Raw genomic sequence first — 16,647 nt, 5'->3', positions numbered from 1 at the left:
ATATATTAGTTTATTATGTTAATTATATTTTTTAACATTTGGGATCTTTCAATTGAGATGTGTAGATTTTTTTAACGAAACAAACACGAACATGCTAATTTTTTTAAACGAACAAACACGAACACAAAATATTTGTCTTGTGAAAAAGAGGCGGTTGATGGATGGTGGTTGATGTATGAGAGGAGAGGCTGACGATGGTGGGTGGTAATTGGAAGTTAACCGGTGATAGAGATGATAGACCGGCGACGGAGAATATGTAAAGAAGAGAAAATTAAATTAGGGTTTGATGAAGAAAGTGTTTCACAAATAATTGAGATGTTATAACCCCCATTTAAGGGCTATACGGGTTTGGTGAGACCATGTCTTGTGAAAATTGTTGCTTGATTATGAAAGGGCTTCACAAACAAATGAGATGTTATAACCCATTTAAAGACTATCCGGGTTTGGTGAGACCCACACCCGCGAATTCGAGTCAAATGCATGAGAAACCTCAAATCACAAATCAAGCAATCTGATGGCTTGAGAGGGGTGGGGAACAAGCTGGGAGTGACACATAAGATTTCTTTGGTAGGCAATTATAGATAAATAGATAGACTAAATGTGCGTGGGATAATTTGAGCTTTAACGAATTGTTCCCGAGTCTTTTTAAGGAGAGAAATAGAAATTTTAAAAAATTGTAAAACAATTGTTTTCCCAAGCATTCCTAACTCATCCCTTAAATTTTTGTGAAAGGGTTTTGCAAATTATAGGATAGTGTTTTGAGTTGTTGTGAGTGGTGGAGAGAAAAAAGTTAGTGATTTTTTTGTAAATTTTGGGAAACTTTGTTTGCCCTCATTTATTTTTTAATATTTGTTGAATTGGTTGTGAGTAGAGTAGAGTAGAGTAGAGAGAAAACTGTAATGATAAAGGTATAAGAAATATTATTTAATTAAAAATGTGAGAAAAATATAGTTATTTTTAGTGTAATGATAGATATATGGATGGAAGACGGGTTATGATTGCTATAAAGAAAGAAAATGAAAATAATAATAACAAAAACTTTTAATAATTTTCTTCCATAACTTTCTTCCAAAATGGAAGGGTTTGAAGATAAATTAATTGCCCCTCCTAACGACATTCTCAGCCTATTCTCTATATTTTTGTGAGGGAGTTTTGTAAATTAAATGGTATGGTTATGAGTGGTTGTGAGTAGATGAGAGAGAAAATGTTATATGGGAAAGTTAAATTTGGGATTTCACTGTTCACACCGTATAATTTTTTGATATTTTCTGAAAGTGATTGTGAGTGAACGAGAGAGAAAAGATAATGATAAAGGTATAAAAAGTATTATTTAATTGAACAGTAGAGAGAAAATACAGTGATTTTTAGTGTAATTATATGATATATATGAATATATGGTAGGGAACAGGCTGAGAATGCTCTAACTTCCTTCAAAATTCTTCAATTCCCTTTTAATTTCTTTCAAACTCTAAAACACGAACAAAATTTATAATGGGTTCTTCGTCTTTTTCCCCATACCATGTTACAAAAAAAAATTATGTGATTTTGTTCATTTTAACTCCCACATTGAAGACCAAATCCTCATACCTCAAATTATATGGAAAAGTCAGCTAAACCACCATATATAGATGATCATTATTCATAGTGTATCCTTTATTTAATGTTGTTGTGAGTGAAAATTTGTATTTATAATTGAGTATGACTTTATGAGTATATATAGGGAATCAGATATATGGTGTCTTTAAAACGTAAAATTTATGAAATAATATGTATTTTAGTTAAAATATATTGATAGAAGAATGAAGTTTCATTATGAATGATCTAATGTTTATCTTTTCTTTTCCCTCATTTATTTTCCTTTTCTTTTTTCCGAACGATAAAGTTTACGTTATTATAACTTTTTAAAAAAGGGGCGGCAAGAGGCTGGGAAACAACAGCAAACAAACCAAGCAAAACATACAAAATAAAACATCAACAACACCACACAACCTCCAAGTTAAAACCGAACAAAAGCCTCCATTCCCCAAAAGACGTCTCGGAGCGAATTGAAAGCCAAAGAAAAGCTAGCTCTTTAATATCTTTAATATCCTCATGACTTTGTGAAACGAAGAAGCTTTGTTATTAAACACCTTCTCGTTACGATTATTCCAAAGACTCCATAAGGTAGCTTTGCCATCGCACGTCTCATTTCCTTTTATCTCCTTAAAAATTTTCTTTTCTTTCGTTTACTAAACTCGAGAAACCAGTAACAAACCAGTGTCGAGTAACTCACGAATACATTTATTAAAAGATAAAAATATTCTACACAAAGGTGCATAGGAGAAGTATAGTTTGAAAACCCTCTTGAGTTGAGAAAACACGTGAAAACTCTATGTAACATCGTTTTTTTTTGTAACATGTAATATATGTTGTTACATTTAATACAAAACATCGAAAACATAAAAAAAATGTTTTGCTATTTTTTTTACATTTTTTTAGTAATTTATATATATGTTTTCAGGAGAGAGAAAGTGTAAGAAAATTTTAACATTTTTTATTAACTTTAATTATAGACCACAAAATTTAATATTTAATTAAAAACATATGGTTGAGAATGTATTTCTAGAGTTCTCGCAAAAAGTAAGTTTTTATAATTCTAACTTAACCCAAGGTGAATAAGTGCATTATCATTTTGTCATTTATAAAATGTCTATTTACCCAACAACCGCTAGGGTTTTACCCAAATAGCTGAATTACATGACTCATAACAGGTTAATAATCGAATACTTAATTGTTTGTATGAATGAATCCAAATACAATGATGATGCGGCCAATGATTCCACCGCCGCCGTGGTTTCCACCGGCGCCACCGGTGACTAGTGGTTTATGTTCGTTTGTTTAAAATCTAAATGAACAGTTGACGAACATAATTGAACAAAGATAAACGAACATAAATGAACAAACACAAATGAACATACCATAGTCGCATAGATTGCGGTTCGCTCCTGTACGGGAATGCAATTCGCTAGTGGAGGCGTATTTGGTTTTTAGGGGGTAGGTTCATTTCAGTTCGATGTTTCCACTTCAAAACAGAATTTACTAAATTCCAAAGTTCAAGTTACCATAACATAAAATAAAATTGGCCAAAATATAAATTGATTTTATTTCTGTAAATTGATCGAGATGAGTTTATATTTTATAATATAAATTGCTCTAAACTATAAACTGATTTATTTCGGTAAATTGATTGGTTGTATTTGGAAACCGGTGGAAGGTCGGCTGTAAATTGATCGTCTATTGAATACCTAAAAATCGTTTACGATTGGAAGCGAGGAGTTGCCTTATTTGCCGACCAAATTGATTGGATCGATTATATTAAAATCCGATCGCTAGAAAACGATCCTGTACAATCGATTTCAATTTCAACCGGAAACGACGAACCAGCTAATTGGATTCCTGTTCGACATCGATTAGAAATGCGACACCAGTCAACTCAACATGGCGATTGAGAACAAAATGGTCCAATACGAAATACACGAACTTTCTAGCGAATTATGTGACTACGGAACAAGCATAAATGAACGAACGAAACATGTGTTCATGATTGTTCGTTTAATTAAATGAACACAAGTTTTATGTTCATAATCGTTCTTTTATTAAATAAACGAACATAAATAAACTTTCTGCCAAATGGTTCACGAACAGTTCACCTAACTTTCAGTTCGTTTAGAGGCCTAGCTAAAGGTTCTTAAGCTGTTATTTGGAGGTCTTTGAAAGCATGAATTCTTGGTCTAGAAGTGAAATTGCACTCCATTGAAGTTCAAAGATACCAGTTATTTGCCCCCAATTTTAAATTATCAGTTTCATCTCTAGCCAACGGTTCTTAAGCTATAACCAGATAATCGTGTCAAGCACATTGACTCGAGCACGACACGCGTACGTGACTCGCTTAACCCGATATTTTGTTTTGGTTTTTCTAGCATTTTTATACTCTAATATTTACAAATTTGCAACCAAAGATACAAATGTATATAAAACAATTACGTTTAAACTGTCATAATTCATATTTCTCTTTTATCTTCTAAATCTTTGCATGGAATACCCAATCAGTTTAAGCTATGACATAAAACACATTTGTTGTCAATTTATATTATACAGCCAACCCACGGGTTGACCTGAAACTGACCCGAAGGAATTTAGAGTAAGCTTAAAAACGTGAGTCTTGTGTTAAAAATTAACACCCCTACTATAGTTGAGTTTTCTGACCCGTTTGTTTTGCCACATAACATTTTGAATCATAGTTGATGTTTACGTATCTTTAGGGATGTAATATGTATTATTGGTAACAATGATGTTAAAAAACTAATCAAACTGAGATGTTTGTGAATTTGTGATAGCTTGAATAAGATAGGATCAACTTGAAATTGGAAATTACCTTATCATACAGTTGGTGTGATAGATCTCTAAGATTTAGGGTGTCTTGCAGGGAGAGAGAGTTGGAGATGCTTATTGCAATGAAAGGCACCGAGCAGCGTTTTGAAGGAACAGATGACAGAGCAAATGAAGCTGCTATTGGAAGGTTTTCTAAGTTTTTAGAGAATTATAAAACACCATGGGAGGAGAAATCTGCAGCAGTTAGATTGTCAAATAAAATCCAAAAACACAAAAGAAACAAACTTTGGCGGAAACGAAAGCGACAGCGTGTCGGTGAAATGCTTGCAAAGGTGATGCCTTGGTTTGCATTTTCTTTTCTTTCATTTCCTTTTGTCTTTTAGTTGTGGTACTGGTTTGTGAAACTATGAGTTTCCACAATAGGAACGAGAGCGATTTGACCAAGTTGACCAAGAAGCTGATGAATGGAGGGCTAGGGAAATTGCAAAGGAAACTGCCAAGCGTAAGGTAATAGTGATTGTTTCATATTCTTAGTTTTTCTGTTAATCTTGCTATTTATTTCATGATCTGAAATTTAATTAGGGCAAATTTGTTCGCAGGTCGAGAAAATGAAGGAAATTGCAAAGCAAAAGGCTAATGAGGAGAGAAGGAGATTAGAATCTGAGGTGATAATCTTGTAATGTACAGTTGTAGTCTAATTATTGTTTACACGAGGCTGTTAGCTGCTGATGCTTTATTAGTTATATAAAAAACATATGTTTTTTCTAGTTTGTTTAGATGATGATTTTCTCTATTTCAGCTTGAGCTTCTGTTGATTGTGGAGAAGTTGCAAGAGCTACGGTCCATCAGGATCCAGAAATTAACAAAACAAGGTTTGCAGTAGATTTTATTAAATAACAATGCTTTCATATGATCAACGCATCATTCACAAACTCACTAATATATATTTACAAATAAGATTATTTACATGTGAAAGCCATTAACATTTCTAATAATCATGCAGGCCATTTTCTCCCAGATGAGGACAACAAATTTATGGAGAGAATTCGTGCTGCAGTTGAGGAAGAGGAGCGGCAAGCAATGGCGGCTGCTGACACAGGTGCTGCCAAAGATGCCATTGTCACTGCTGAGGAATCTCGAAACGCAAGAGGTGCAAATGCTATAAATCCAGAAGATCAAACTAATATGGAAGGTGGAGATAAAATAAATCAGGAAAAGATAACCGAGACTGAAGCAAAAGGTAGCTCAACGGCAGTCATTGATATGGAATCCGGGAATCAAAGATCTAATGTTGCGGGCTCGACAAGAGGATATGATTATTCAGCAAGTTTACCACTTGAATTTTATCACTATTATCATGGAAGCAATACTGATATGGGAACATTAATCGAGGTAAGTTTTATAATTTTTATCGTACTTATCACTGTTAGTTAAAAATCAAACTTGGGTTGAGCGTCATTATGATTTCTGTTACCTAGCTGAGTGCAACTATGGAATTATTTGGAAAAAAAGTACACTGATGGTCTCTGGCCAGATAGCGGTTTTATGAAATGACTATTGCACCACACTTATTCTGTCAACCATTATAAATAAAATGGTTAATTTAGATGATATTTTTTCTTACAGGTCAGACGAACGTGGGATGCATATATAAGACCTGGAGGAAGGCAAGCACGCTATTTTTTAATAATGCAGTTTAAATCTGCCAGAAGCATCTTCCCTAGAGCGTTAGAAAATTTCATACATAGATACTAATTAACTCTTTGTAGCTTAAATTATTGATTTGATTTGGCATGCTTTGCAGTCGAATACCTGGTCATTGGGTTCAGCCACCCCCTCCAGCTGATGACATATGATCTTGTGAAACCCTGATGATCTTCATATTACTTGCGTCACACTGTTTAAACTTGGTAGCAGATGCTGTATTGTTGGTATGCGTTTTTTATTTTATGCTTTAGCAACTGTCAACACAATATCTTTGTGCCTATCAATGAACATCTATGTGAGCCATTAATGTATTTTATGTAGGTATAGTTTGAAGGATATAATCTTGATATCACATATGAACACGGGCTTAGTATGGACAACCGAGAAGTACAAGGGGTGAACTGAATAAAGTCCTTATAGATAAAGAAGATAAAGCTTAGAGATAAAACGGAATGGCTGATTTATTATTAAGAGATAAATTGTTATGAGTTAGAAATAATGGTTAGGGACTAGGATTGTAGTATAAATTGGGATCTTTGTGATTTTGAACAGTTTTGGTGTGGTATTTGTTTTTTGGTTTATGCTAATACTAGAAGAGTCGAACTAGTTGTTCAAATTGCATGTGTTTGTGTTTGGTTAATGGACCTGATATCCAAAGTAGTTTTACTTGATAGGATACTTGTCTATAAGAGTATATAACTTTTGACAGAAACCCCTATATTCATCTCTTTAACCTGCCAACCCAAACATGGGTTGTTAATCCATTTTTTAAATGAGTCATATGGTTACGGTTGTAATCAGTTTATAAATGGATTGAATAGGTTGTAGTAAATGGGTTAAATGGGTCATAAAGGGTTGACCTTTTAAATATTTTTTGTTGAATTTATATTCTGACACTAACACGAGTTGACGGGTCAACGTGTTTAATTCAATGGAATCAAACAAGGCCGAGACTAAACACAACCCATTATGGGTTAAACATGTCAACTCAAACACCTTATTTGTTAAATGGGCTGGACACGAAAACCCAAATCTTGATTATTTTCACGTTAGGTTCGGATTTTACTATCCCCCTAGGCACTAGCTGATTCTTCTGTTCTATTGTCATTTAAAAACGAAGCTGATGTTCAACTGATAGTCTGATACTCAAATGCGTCTAGAAATTTTTTGGTCATTGTACATTACATGTCAATCCCAATTCTCGCTTCTATTATTTTTCCGTCAAAAATTAATATAATTTAAAATATTTTCTCTTTATATTCATAATGTGAGCATAGTTTTAATAGAGGGAAAGCTGACGAATGACAGCTGTTTCCCTTGTTTTTTCTAACATGGCATCCATAAGGGGTTTGTTATTACCTCCCAGGGTTAACACAAGCATTACAATTATAAAACTTTGGTGCTACATATATCATTGTTTACACTGGGTTGATACATATAAGTTTATGATTACATGATATTAACATAGATCTTTTTCTTACCGTATCATATCACAGCTTTGTATATGTACAGTTTTGATATGGGTTTAATCCCGTTTTGTTATTTTAGGTTTTAATATCAGATTTGTGCTAGCTTGGAAAAACAGACGAAGCATGCCGGAGAACTCAAATGACAACCGCCACTTTGTTAATCTCTCGCCTCTCTTTAGTTACATGCATTTACAAGCAGAAGTTTAGGTGTATAGATGTGTGTTAAAATACTGTTGAATCCACCAGATCACTTCTGTTCATAAGCCGTTACGGTGTGTGGCTGCCAACAGTTTCTAACAGCTCTGAACCAAAACAGCAGTGTACCGGCCGCTAGCTGAACGGTGAACATTTATTTATTTCTGTTAAATTTTTCGTAATGATCTTATTAGCATTTGTACATTGTGTTACAAAGATGGTACCTTTAGAGATAACACCTTGGCAGTTGATGCGATCCCATATCTTGGTCAAATCAGTTATTAAAAGTTATTAAAAGAGGGGATAGTGAGTTAATGAGTATATGAAATTTAGGGCCGGTTATTATTCTATTAATAAAGGGTAGCTAAAGTTTAAGGCAAGTTATTGTTCTACTGGTGATTATTTATATCTTTTGTTCTAGTGAGGAGGGTGTGAATGTTTATTATTATCAAAATATTAGGTTTTCTTTAACCTTATATCGGAGACTTCCCATCTCAAATTGGGTAATTGGAGATCTCCCATCTCGAATCGGGTTATTATGTTTCAGTAATTGAATCGTTTGTTTGAGTCTAGATTCTAGACTCCATCATTTGGTTCCATTGCCGGGAAATACATTTAAAGGAACAATGGTGCAAACCAGGTAGCAGAGATGAGGATGTTAAGCTGGATGTGTGGGCATACAAGGTTAGACCGAATAAGAAACGAGGTTTTTCGGGAAAGACTAGGGGTGGCTAGTATATCAGATAAGATAAGGGAAGGCAGATTGAGATGGTTTGGACATGCAAAAAGGAGATAGACGACGGCTCCCGTTAGATCAGTGGAAAGTCTTATTATAGAGGGGAGGAGGGGTAGAGGTGGACCTAAATTGACTTGAGATGAGAGGATTAGGCGTGATTTGCTAGAGTTGCACCTCTCTGAGGATATGATTGAGGATAGGAGTTCTTGGAGACGTAAAATTAATGTTAAAGACCTTTAGAATGAGAGGCTATTTCTTGTTATAACATTTATTGTTATTATTATTATTATTATTGTTATTATTATTATTATTATTATTGCTGCCGTTGTTAGTATTAATCTTTATTACTGTTACTATTAGAATTATTATTTTCTATTTATTATTATTTACTAAATTCTATAGTGGTTTTGTTTTTAGTTAGCTATAATGAAATGTTGAATTAAACTGACTAATATCATAGGGTTGTAGTTTATCTGTATATCTATCTATTTTCGAGTTGGGAGTCTCGCCGGAAGCAACCTCTCTATCTTTAGGGATAGAGGTAGGGTTTGCCTACATCCCACCCTCCTCAGACTCTACTTATGATAACTTAGTCTATTTGTGGGAAATACTGGGTATGATTGATTGATTGAATGATGCAAACCAGGGGTAGCGGTGGTAGTAGTCTTACGTCCGATCAAATCGCTGCTCAATTGGCAGCCATCGTCTCTAAGCTTGACACCATACTCTCACGATTAAGGGGTGATGTTGCAGAAATCAAGTCCAGATGATAAGAGATGGCAGCTATTGTGAAAAGGCAGATAAGGACGAGAAGAACATGGGGGCGGAGGACAGTTTAATGGCTGAAAAAAGAGGCGGGATGGTAAACTATTATGACAAAAAAATTGTCATCAGATTTTGGAAATTAAATCTGATGAACCTAATGCCATGAGTTTGGTCCTTGAATCCGAGTCCAAAGTTGGCCATACAAAGCCCAACAGAAACCCAATAGCAACAACTGCCTTCAAACCTAACTTATCAGTTGTTACTCAGTCATCGCAATTCACTCATAAAATCCTTCCATGCGTATCTGATTATGCGAAGCATGGGCAATTACTAACAAGTAAACTGTTGGAATTAGGGGAAGAGGAAAAGATACCGACTCTGAACAACCAACTGCAATTACAGGGACACACATGATAAGAAGCAAACCACTAAAATCAAACAGTTATCAAGGTGGGGTGTAGATGCAAAAGACAAGGAAATTGCAGGGACTTCACAATATACTCTAGCTTATGGATTGATCTATGAAGCGAGTCAGCTTATAATTGAATGGTTAATCGCTTGGCACAAGGTTAGATCGAATAAGAAATGGTGTGTTTCGGGAGAGATTAGGGGTAGTTAACATATCAGACAAAATAAGAAATTAAGATGGTTTGGACATGTGAAGAGAGAAGACAAACAAGAAATCCTGTTAGATCCGTAGAAAACATTATTATAAGAGGGGAGGGGTAGATGCCGACCTAAAGTGACTTGGTATGACAGGATTAGGCATGATTTGCTAGACCTAAATCTCTCTAAGGACATGGTTGAGAATAGGAATTTTGGGAGACGTAGAATTAATGTTAATGACTTTTATGGAGAAAGTAATACCTTAGGGTATTCTCTTTACCTTATTCTTGGAATACGCCATCATGTTATTTTCTTTTCATATTTTGTGTAGTTTCTTTTTTTGTATTTTATTCTTATTATTTCAATATATGTTATTATTAATTATATTACTGTGGAACTTTGATTGCCTTTTATATTCTTCCATACATATGATTTTAGAGTTGAGGGTCTCTCTGGAAGCCACTATTCTATTGGAGAGAGATACGGTGTGCCTATATCCCACCCTCCCCAGACCCTACTTACAGTTTTGATATCGGTGGGATTTCCACTGGGTATGATTGATTGATAATGCTTGGAACAACTATCAACTTTTGACTTGAGGACAAGCCGTTTGTATGGACGTGATGCATTGATAATCTGATACGATCCCATATTGGTCAAATCAGTTATTAAACGAGGAGATGGTGGGTTAATTAGTAGCTGAAATTTAGGACCGGTTATTATTCTATTAACAAAAGGTAGCTAAAGTTTAGGGCTAGTTATTATTCTGTATTTATATCTTTTGTTCTAATGAGGAGGGTGTGAATGTTTATCATTATCAAAATATTAGGTTTTCTTTAACCTTGTATCGGAGACTTCCCATCTCGAATTAGGTAATCAGAGACCTTCCATCTCGAATCGGGTTATTATGTTTCAGTAGTCGAATCGTTTGTTTGATTCTAGATTCTAGACTCTATCATCAGTCTTTAAAAATTGGCGATTTTAAGTTATGGAACTTAGATAATGGTATTTGAATCTCCTCAAGAAACTTGCCGAGAGAGACTTTATTTGAGCCGAGTGGTTAATGGGCTACTTGAGATTGGCTAGCTTAAAATTCACGTTGAACTTAAGTTTAGTTGAGTTTGAGGTGGAGAGTAATTTGAACTTCATTTAATAAAGAGCTCAAGTTTTATATACCTAGTCTATATGAATATAAGAATATCAGTTTAGCATGATTAATTGTAGGCAAGTGAATCAAGAACATAAGAATGAGCATAAGAATGTAGCAAGTTATCCTACGTTTATGGCTGCAACTAAGGTTCTCTTTTTTATTATTTGGTGCTCAATGAATAATAAAAATTAAACAATATATATTATGATTCATAGAGAACTTATAATCATTATTATATATAAAACTTGGTCGTTTGTGACGCTAGTAAAGTTTGATAGATGAAGCTTGGTCACAAACTCATTTATTGGATGAGCAAGAATTTAAGATTAAGCTCGAGATTGAGAAGGACCCGGCTCATTTACATCCGCCATGTGCCTAAAAAAGAAGAAAATCATCATGAAAAGAACAATTCATGAATAAATCTAATGAAATTAACTAAAATAGAAGTTCCATAGCAATCTGGATTTACAAATAAAATCACCGTCAGAACCTAATAATATTAGCAAGTAATCTTGGATAACAATTAGCAAATCAACTCAGGTGGCGACCATCGGAGGAGTATTGAGAGAACGGAAAACCCTCCGCCGACAACTGGACAACTCGCATTAAGCTCCAACACAATTCTGATGAAAACAGTGCTTACAATCTGGCAACATCTCCGTCTCTCTATACTCGGATAAACAGATCGCACACATCGGATCAATATCTTTGACAATTCCTTTCGAGAATGGAAACATAGGGTACGAATTAATCACCGACTGATCCAGTCTAACGTCACAAATCTCGTTGACGTTGTCATTGCTACCTCCGCCAACGATTATTATTCTTGGGTCTCGGTTAGTACGCCCGTGATTGAAACATATGCATGCAAGAAGACACGATTAATGCAAAGAGGATTAAGAAGCCAAAGGCGATGGCGATTGCATTGCCAAGACTGAGGTTTGTGATGTAGTATTGCGAGGCGCTTGACATTGGTGGCGGTGACATGGTGGTGAATGATGGTGGCCCATCTGTAGGTAGAAAGAAGAGGTGTGGGTGGAGGTGGTTGGGGTGATGAGCTAGCTACATCATTAATTGATAGTTAGAGAGGTCATTAATGACTAAAAACCGTTAAATACTTTGTGTTAAAAATATAGAAAATGGGTCGGGTGGGGTCGGATCCAGTAAAGTTTAGTTTACCTTTAACTATAAGATTTGTTATGATTTTCTTAGATTTACGTTTTATTTGTAAATATTCCCTGTTATACTCCACATTCCACAATGCGAATCAAGTTGATATCTTGTCCTATGCTTTATGTGTAAGTAGTTGTTTGGTAATCTAGTGGTGAATCAATAAGAGGTAGCTTCAACATCTGAAACTTTTAAGAGGCTCTATGAGCCATTAAGAGGTATAACCAATCACATTCTACATCTGACCAATTCATAGCATCATTAAGAGGCTACCAAATAACCCTCACGTTTACATATTGCATCTAGATGATCAACCATTATCCTAGCTGGTCAGTACCAACATAGCATGCAAACAAAACAATAGAAAAGCACCAAAAAGAGGTATATCGAACATTTTGATGAAAACATACTATGCATTTCACTGCCCAAGGCCTTTTAGTCTAGTGGTACTAAGGTGTTCGATAAGACTTTGTTTTTCCAAGGGGTTGAGAGTTTTGAGTCACGTGGTCGACATGTATGTATAATTTAGGAGTAGATTTGGAGAGTATGTGAGTTGTCGTTATTAAAAAGATGCACTACATTTCAATGTTAATTCACATTTAACGTACGCAAATTTCGAATAACATGTATTGCAAAATGAACTTTTAATCTAATCGTATTGTAAAGCATCAAAATTGCCATCAACCTCAACAGACAAGAAGTTATCTTTATTAAACTAAGAATCAAATTACCCATATCCCTACTAAAAGTTATATAAAGTTGAGTCAAATTAGAAAATGAACTTTAAGTTGGAAACATATTTTGTTTAACACAATGTATGAAGTATTGCTAGAAAACCACATGAACATATCATCATTTTTAACACTTCACAAAGAATGATACAAAAAAATAAAATTAATATAATAATAATAATAATAGAGTTAAGAAAGATGCCAATGGGAACATAAATTCGATTGTGTGTATAAACGTGTTTCTGTGACTTTAATCGGGGTTTCTATCGGGTGTGGATTTGTGTGTATTGGTGGTAGAGGGTGATGCATATTGTAGTTGTACAATGGTGGTCATCGAACATTCATGGTGGGTGAAAGGTGAAGACATTAATCTTGAATTAAGGAGATAAAGATCAAGACAGGGTTGTCATAACATGTCAGATACAACACGATAAGACAACGCGGTAAGACACGGTGACCTGTGGCATTATACACGAACACGACACGTTAACTAATTGTGTCATTTTTTTCAAACACGAACACGGACAGGGACATTTTTTCCAAACACGAACATGGACATGTTTAAGAAAGATGACAATGGGGACACAAATTCGATTGTGTGTATAAACGCGTTATTTAAAGTTGAGTCAAATTAGAAAATGAACTTTAAAGTTGGAAACATATTTTGTTTAACACAATATATGAAGTATTGCTGGAAAACCACATGAACATATCATCATTTTTGACTTTACAAAGAATGATATAAAAAAATAAAATTAATATAATAATAGAGTTAAGAAAGATGCCAATGGGGACATAAATTCGATTGTGTGTGTATAAACGCGTTTCTGTGACTTTAATCGAAGTTTCTATCGGGTGTAGATTCGTGTGTATCGGTGGTAGAGGGTGATGCATATTGTAGTTGTACAATGGTGGTCATCAAACATTCATGGTGGGTGAAAGGTGAAGACATTAATCTTGAATTAAGGAGATAAATATCAAGACAGGGTTGTCATAACATGTCAGATACGACATGATAAGACACAACGCGGTAAGACACGGTGACCTGTGGCATTATACACGAACACGACGCGTTAACTAATCGTGTCATTTTTTCCAAACACGAACATGTTTAGTAACAGGTTAACCGGTTAATGAACATGCTTAAAGACAATGAATAATACATGGGTGATGAAACAAAAATTTTCAAAATGAGCATAAAAGTCTTAATTAATATATAATCCATTGCATATTTGAAACAAAAAACCACAAACCAATAACATACTTTGAAGGAAAAAAAAACCACAAATCTATAACGTACTTAAAACAAAAAACCATAAAAGGAAATCATAACATCCATTAAAAATATAATATCCGGTTTTGACGGGCATGAGTGAAATGTTGTATGTAAGTTTGATTTTAGGTTTAGGGCATTAGGAGTATATTATATTTATTTTTTAAATAAAAAAACTACATGAGTTACTAACATGATAACAGGTCTTTAACCTGTTAAGACATGAATTTAAGCATGTCTTAAATAGGTTGATCTGTTTAAAACACGAAACCTGTTAAAACCTGTGTCGTGTCGTGTTAACAGGTCCGTGTCATAAATTGATAGCCCTAGATCAAGACACGCTATAATTCTTGAAGAATGATTTATGGTCTTTTATATTTAAATCAGGGATAACTGCTAGTTTGAATTAACAAGCCTCATCTAGTTGATTTATGTGATTATTAAAGGGGCATTTACATATATCCCTTTCCTAAGTTCTCTTATTACATATTTGTCAAACCCTTAAATATCACAATTACATATTTCCCCTCACAAACCACATATATTACATGTCTCCCAATTTCATTAAAATCAACTAATTAAATAACTGTTTTATTCTTAATTAACTAATAAGAATATCCTAAAAGCATCAATTACATATTTCCCCAATTTAAACCCAAATGAATACTTGTATATTATTAGATTTATATAATCATTTTTTTAAAAAGAAATTGATTTAATACTTTAATTGTAATAAGCAAGGTAGTGATTACATCGAAACAGAAGACAAACGGACAACAAGCAGCGCCGCTACCCTATTTTGAATTACAAAACATAATCTTTTAAAAACCACATTCGCTGATCTTGGAGTCATAACATTACTATGCATAACCTGTTGACTCGGGTAAGTAACTTCACAGCTTCAGACGCGAGGACACAAAAAGTGTCAAAAGCAAAATGAATAAATACATGTTGGTTGTCAAGACACGCCTTCTCATGTTTAGTCACCTTGCCTGAAACATCTTTTAAAGCAGCTTGACTGACTGTCAAACCACTACTCTCTAAGCCCACCAGAGGGGAAACCCTTATTAAATCCACACACGCATGTATTCCTGCTATCCATCCAAACATTAAAATGTCAGCCGGTCGAAGAGATAATCTTCCCTTCGACGGGTCAGTCATCACAGGTGCTTCTTTCTTAACAGAAATTTTGGCCCGCCTGAATATGTCAAAGAGCACATCCCTAACCAGATCATGTCGGTACTTGAACCCCGGTAGCTCTTTACAATGCACCGCGTGCTTCCCATATGAGTCTAAACACGCCTTATGACAAACAAGACATATCTCATCAAACGGGAATAGAGGAATCATGAGACGATACTTAAAGATAGTACGATACGTCACTGGAGACATATGCTAGCCTAATCCATCTACAGGGATATCAAGAAGAAAATCTTAAGCATGCGGTGCTCATAGACACTCAAAAATGGTTTTTTTTGTCTACTTTTCATGTCAAAGTGTGACTCTATGTCGTAAATAATTTTACTAAAAAGAGCACTCGCCAGGCAAGTTGGACTTTAGAGGGGGCGGTCTTTTTGTTAGTAAAACTGTTAAGATCGACGCTTTGAATCATATCACGAAGACAAGCCAAAGCACAAGAATAATCAGAATCCATTCCACATATATCACTGTCTCGCAAAATGTTATCCTGAAGCGCCCACGAGTGGGCTCTCGAGGCCACAAACGCATAGGAGGAAGCCTCTTAATTGACAAATACAACCCCAAACCCCTATTCTTGATCTTAATGGGTAAGAAAGCAAGTCACCATTGGAGGTCTCCAAAGAAATGACCTCCACAAACTACAATGTCCTCGATCGCTGATGTGGCTTAAAATATATATATTTTTATATAAATATTTCCTACACTTTAAACACATTTGAGCCATGTTTTTATTGAAAGTTACTCTATTTGGTTCATATATGGATTTCATATATTTGAAAGGTTTTGAAAGTCAACGAGCTAAATAGAGTATTTTTACTATAACTATAATAATAATAATATGACAACAATATAAAAATGTAAACTTACGGAAAATGCATGAAGGATTATTTACAATTAATGGGTAAATGGATTTGTGGATCTACAAATAAGTAAGAAATAGAAAAGAAAAAAATTAACCATAAGTTATATTAAAGAATATGATACTCAAGTAAATTTCTTGTTTGTATGCAGTTTTAGAAGAAAAACAAAACAAAACGAAGAGAATGAGAAATTAAATAAACATCTTGGCTAAGCTGCTGGGCCACGTTGCTGGAGTGGGCTAAAGGGCCACAAAAGAAAGAGTCGGTTACCTTGACTTGGAGAAAAAATAAAAGAACTATAATTAACATATATATAAGGGGTCGAGCAAAAGGAATGGGAGGCAGAATTTGAGAGTTTACGAAAGAGAAGGCAGCCCCTGGACGTCAAAGGCAGATTGGCTGGGACGCAAGAAA

At 34.7% G+C, this 16,647-nt stretch overlaps 1 protein-coding gene across 1 annotated transcript in view; it reads left to right on the top strand.

The window, feature by feature from the left end:
• The window catches only part of LOC143632236 (U11/U12 small nuclear ribonucleoprotein 59 kDa protein-like), a 30,288-nt gene extending 24,061 nt beyond the window's left edge, over positions 1-6,227 (top strand). The window contains exons 2-8 of the mRNA XM_077100801.1: positions 4,466-4,703; positions 4,795-4,878; positions 4,971-5,036; positions 5,171-5,243; positions 5,375-5,763; positions 5,998-6,038; positions 6,176-6,227. Of these exons, the coding sequence (XP_076956916.1) occupies positions 4,466-4,703; positions 4,795-4,878; positions 4,971-5,036; positions 5,171-5,243; positions 5,375-5,763; positions 5,998-6,038; positions 6,176-6,227 (943 nt within the window). The remainder of the gene's footprint in view (positions 1-4,465; positions 4,704-4,794; positions 4,879-4,970; positions 5,037-5,170; positions 5,244-5,374; positions 5,764-5,997; positions 6,039-6,175) is intronic.
• Positions 6,228-16,647: the final 10,420 nt, after the last annotated feature.

Source organism: Bidens hawaiensis, unplaced genomic scaffold (assembly GCF_021521415.1).
Source record: "Bidens hawaiensis isolate Kalapana, Puna unplaced genomic scaffold, B.hawaiensis_p1.1 tig00006386_1, whole genome shotgun sequence".
Taxonomy (NCBI): Eukaryota; Viridiplantae; Streptophyta; class Magnoliopsida; order Asterales; family Asteraceae; genus Bidens; species Bidens hawaiensis.
This window is presented reverse-complemented; position numbering and strand designations above follow the sequence as displayed.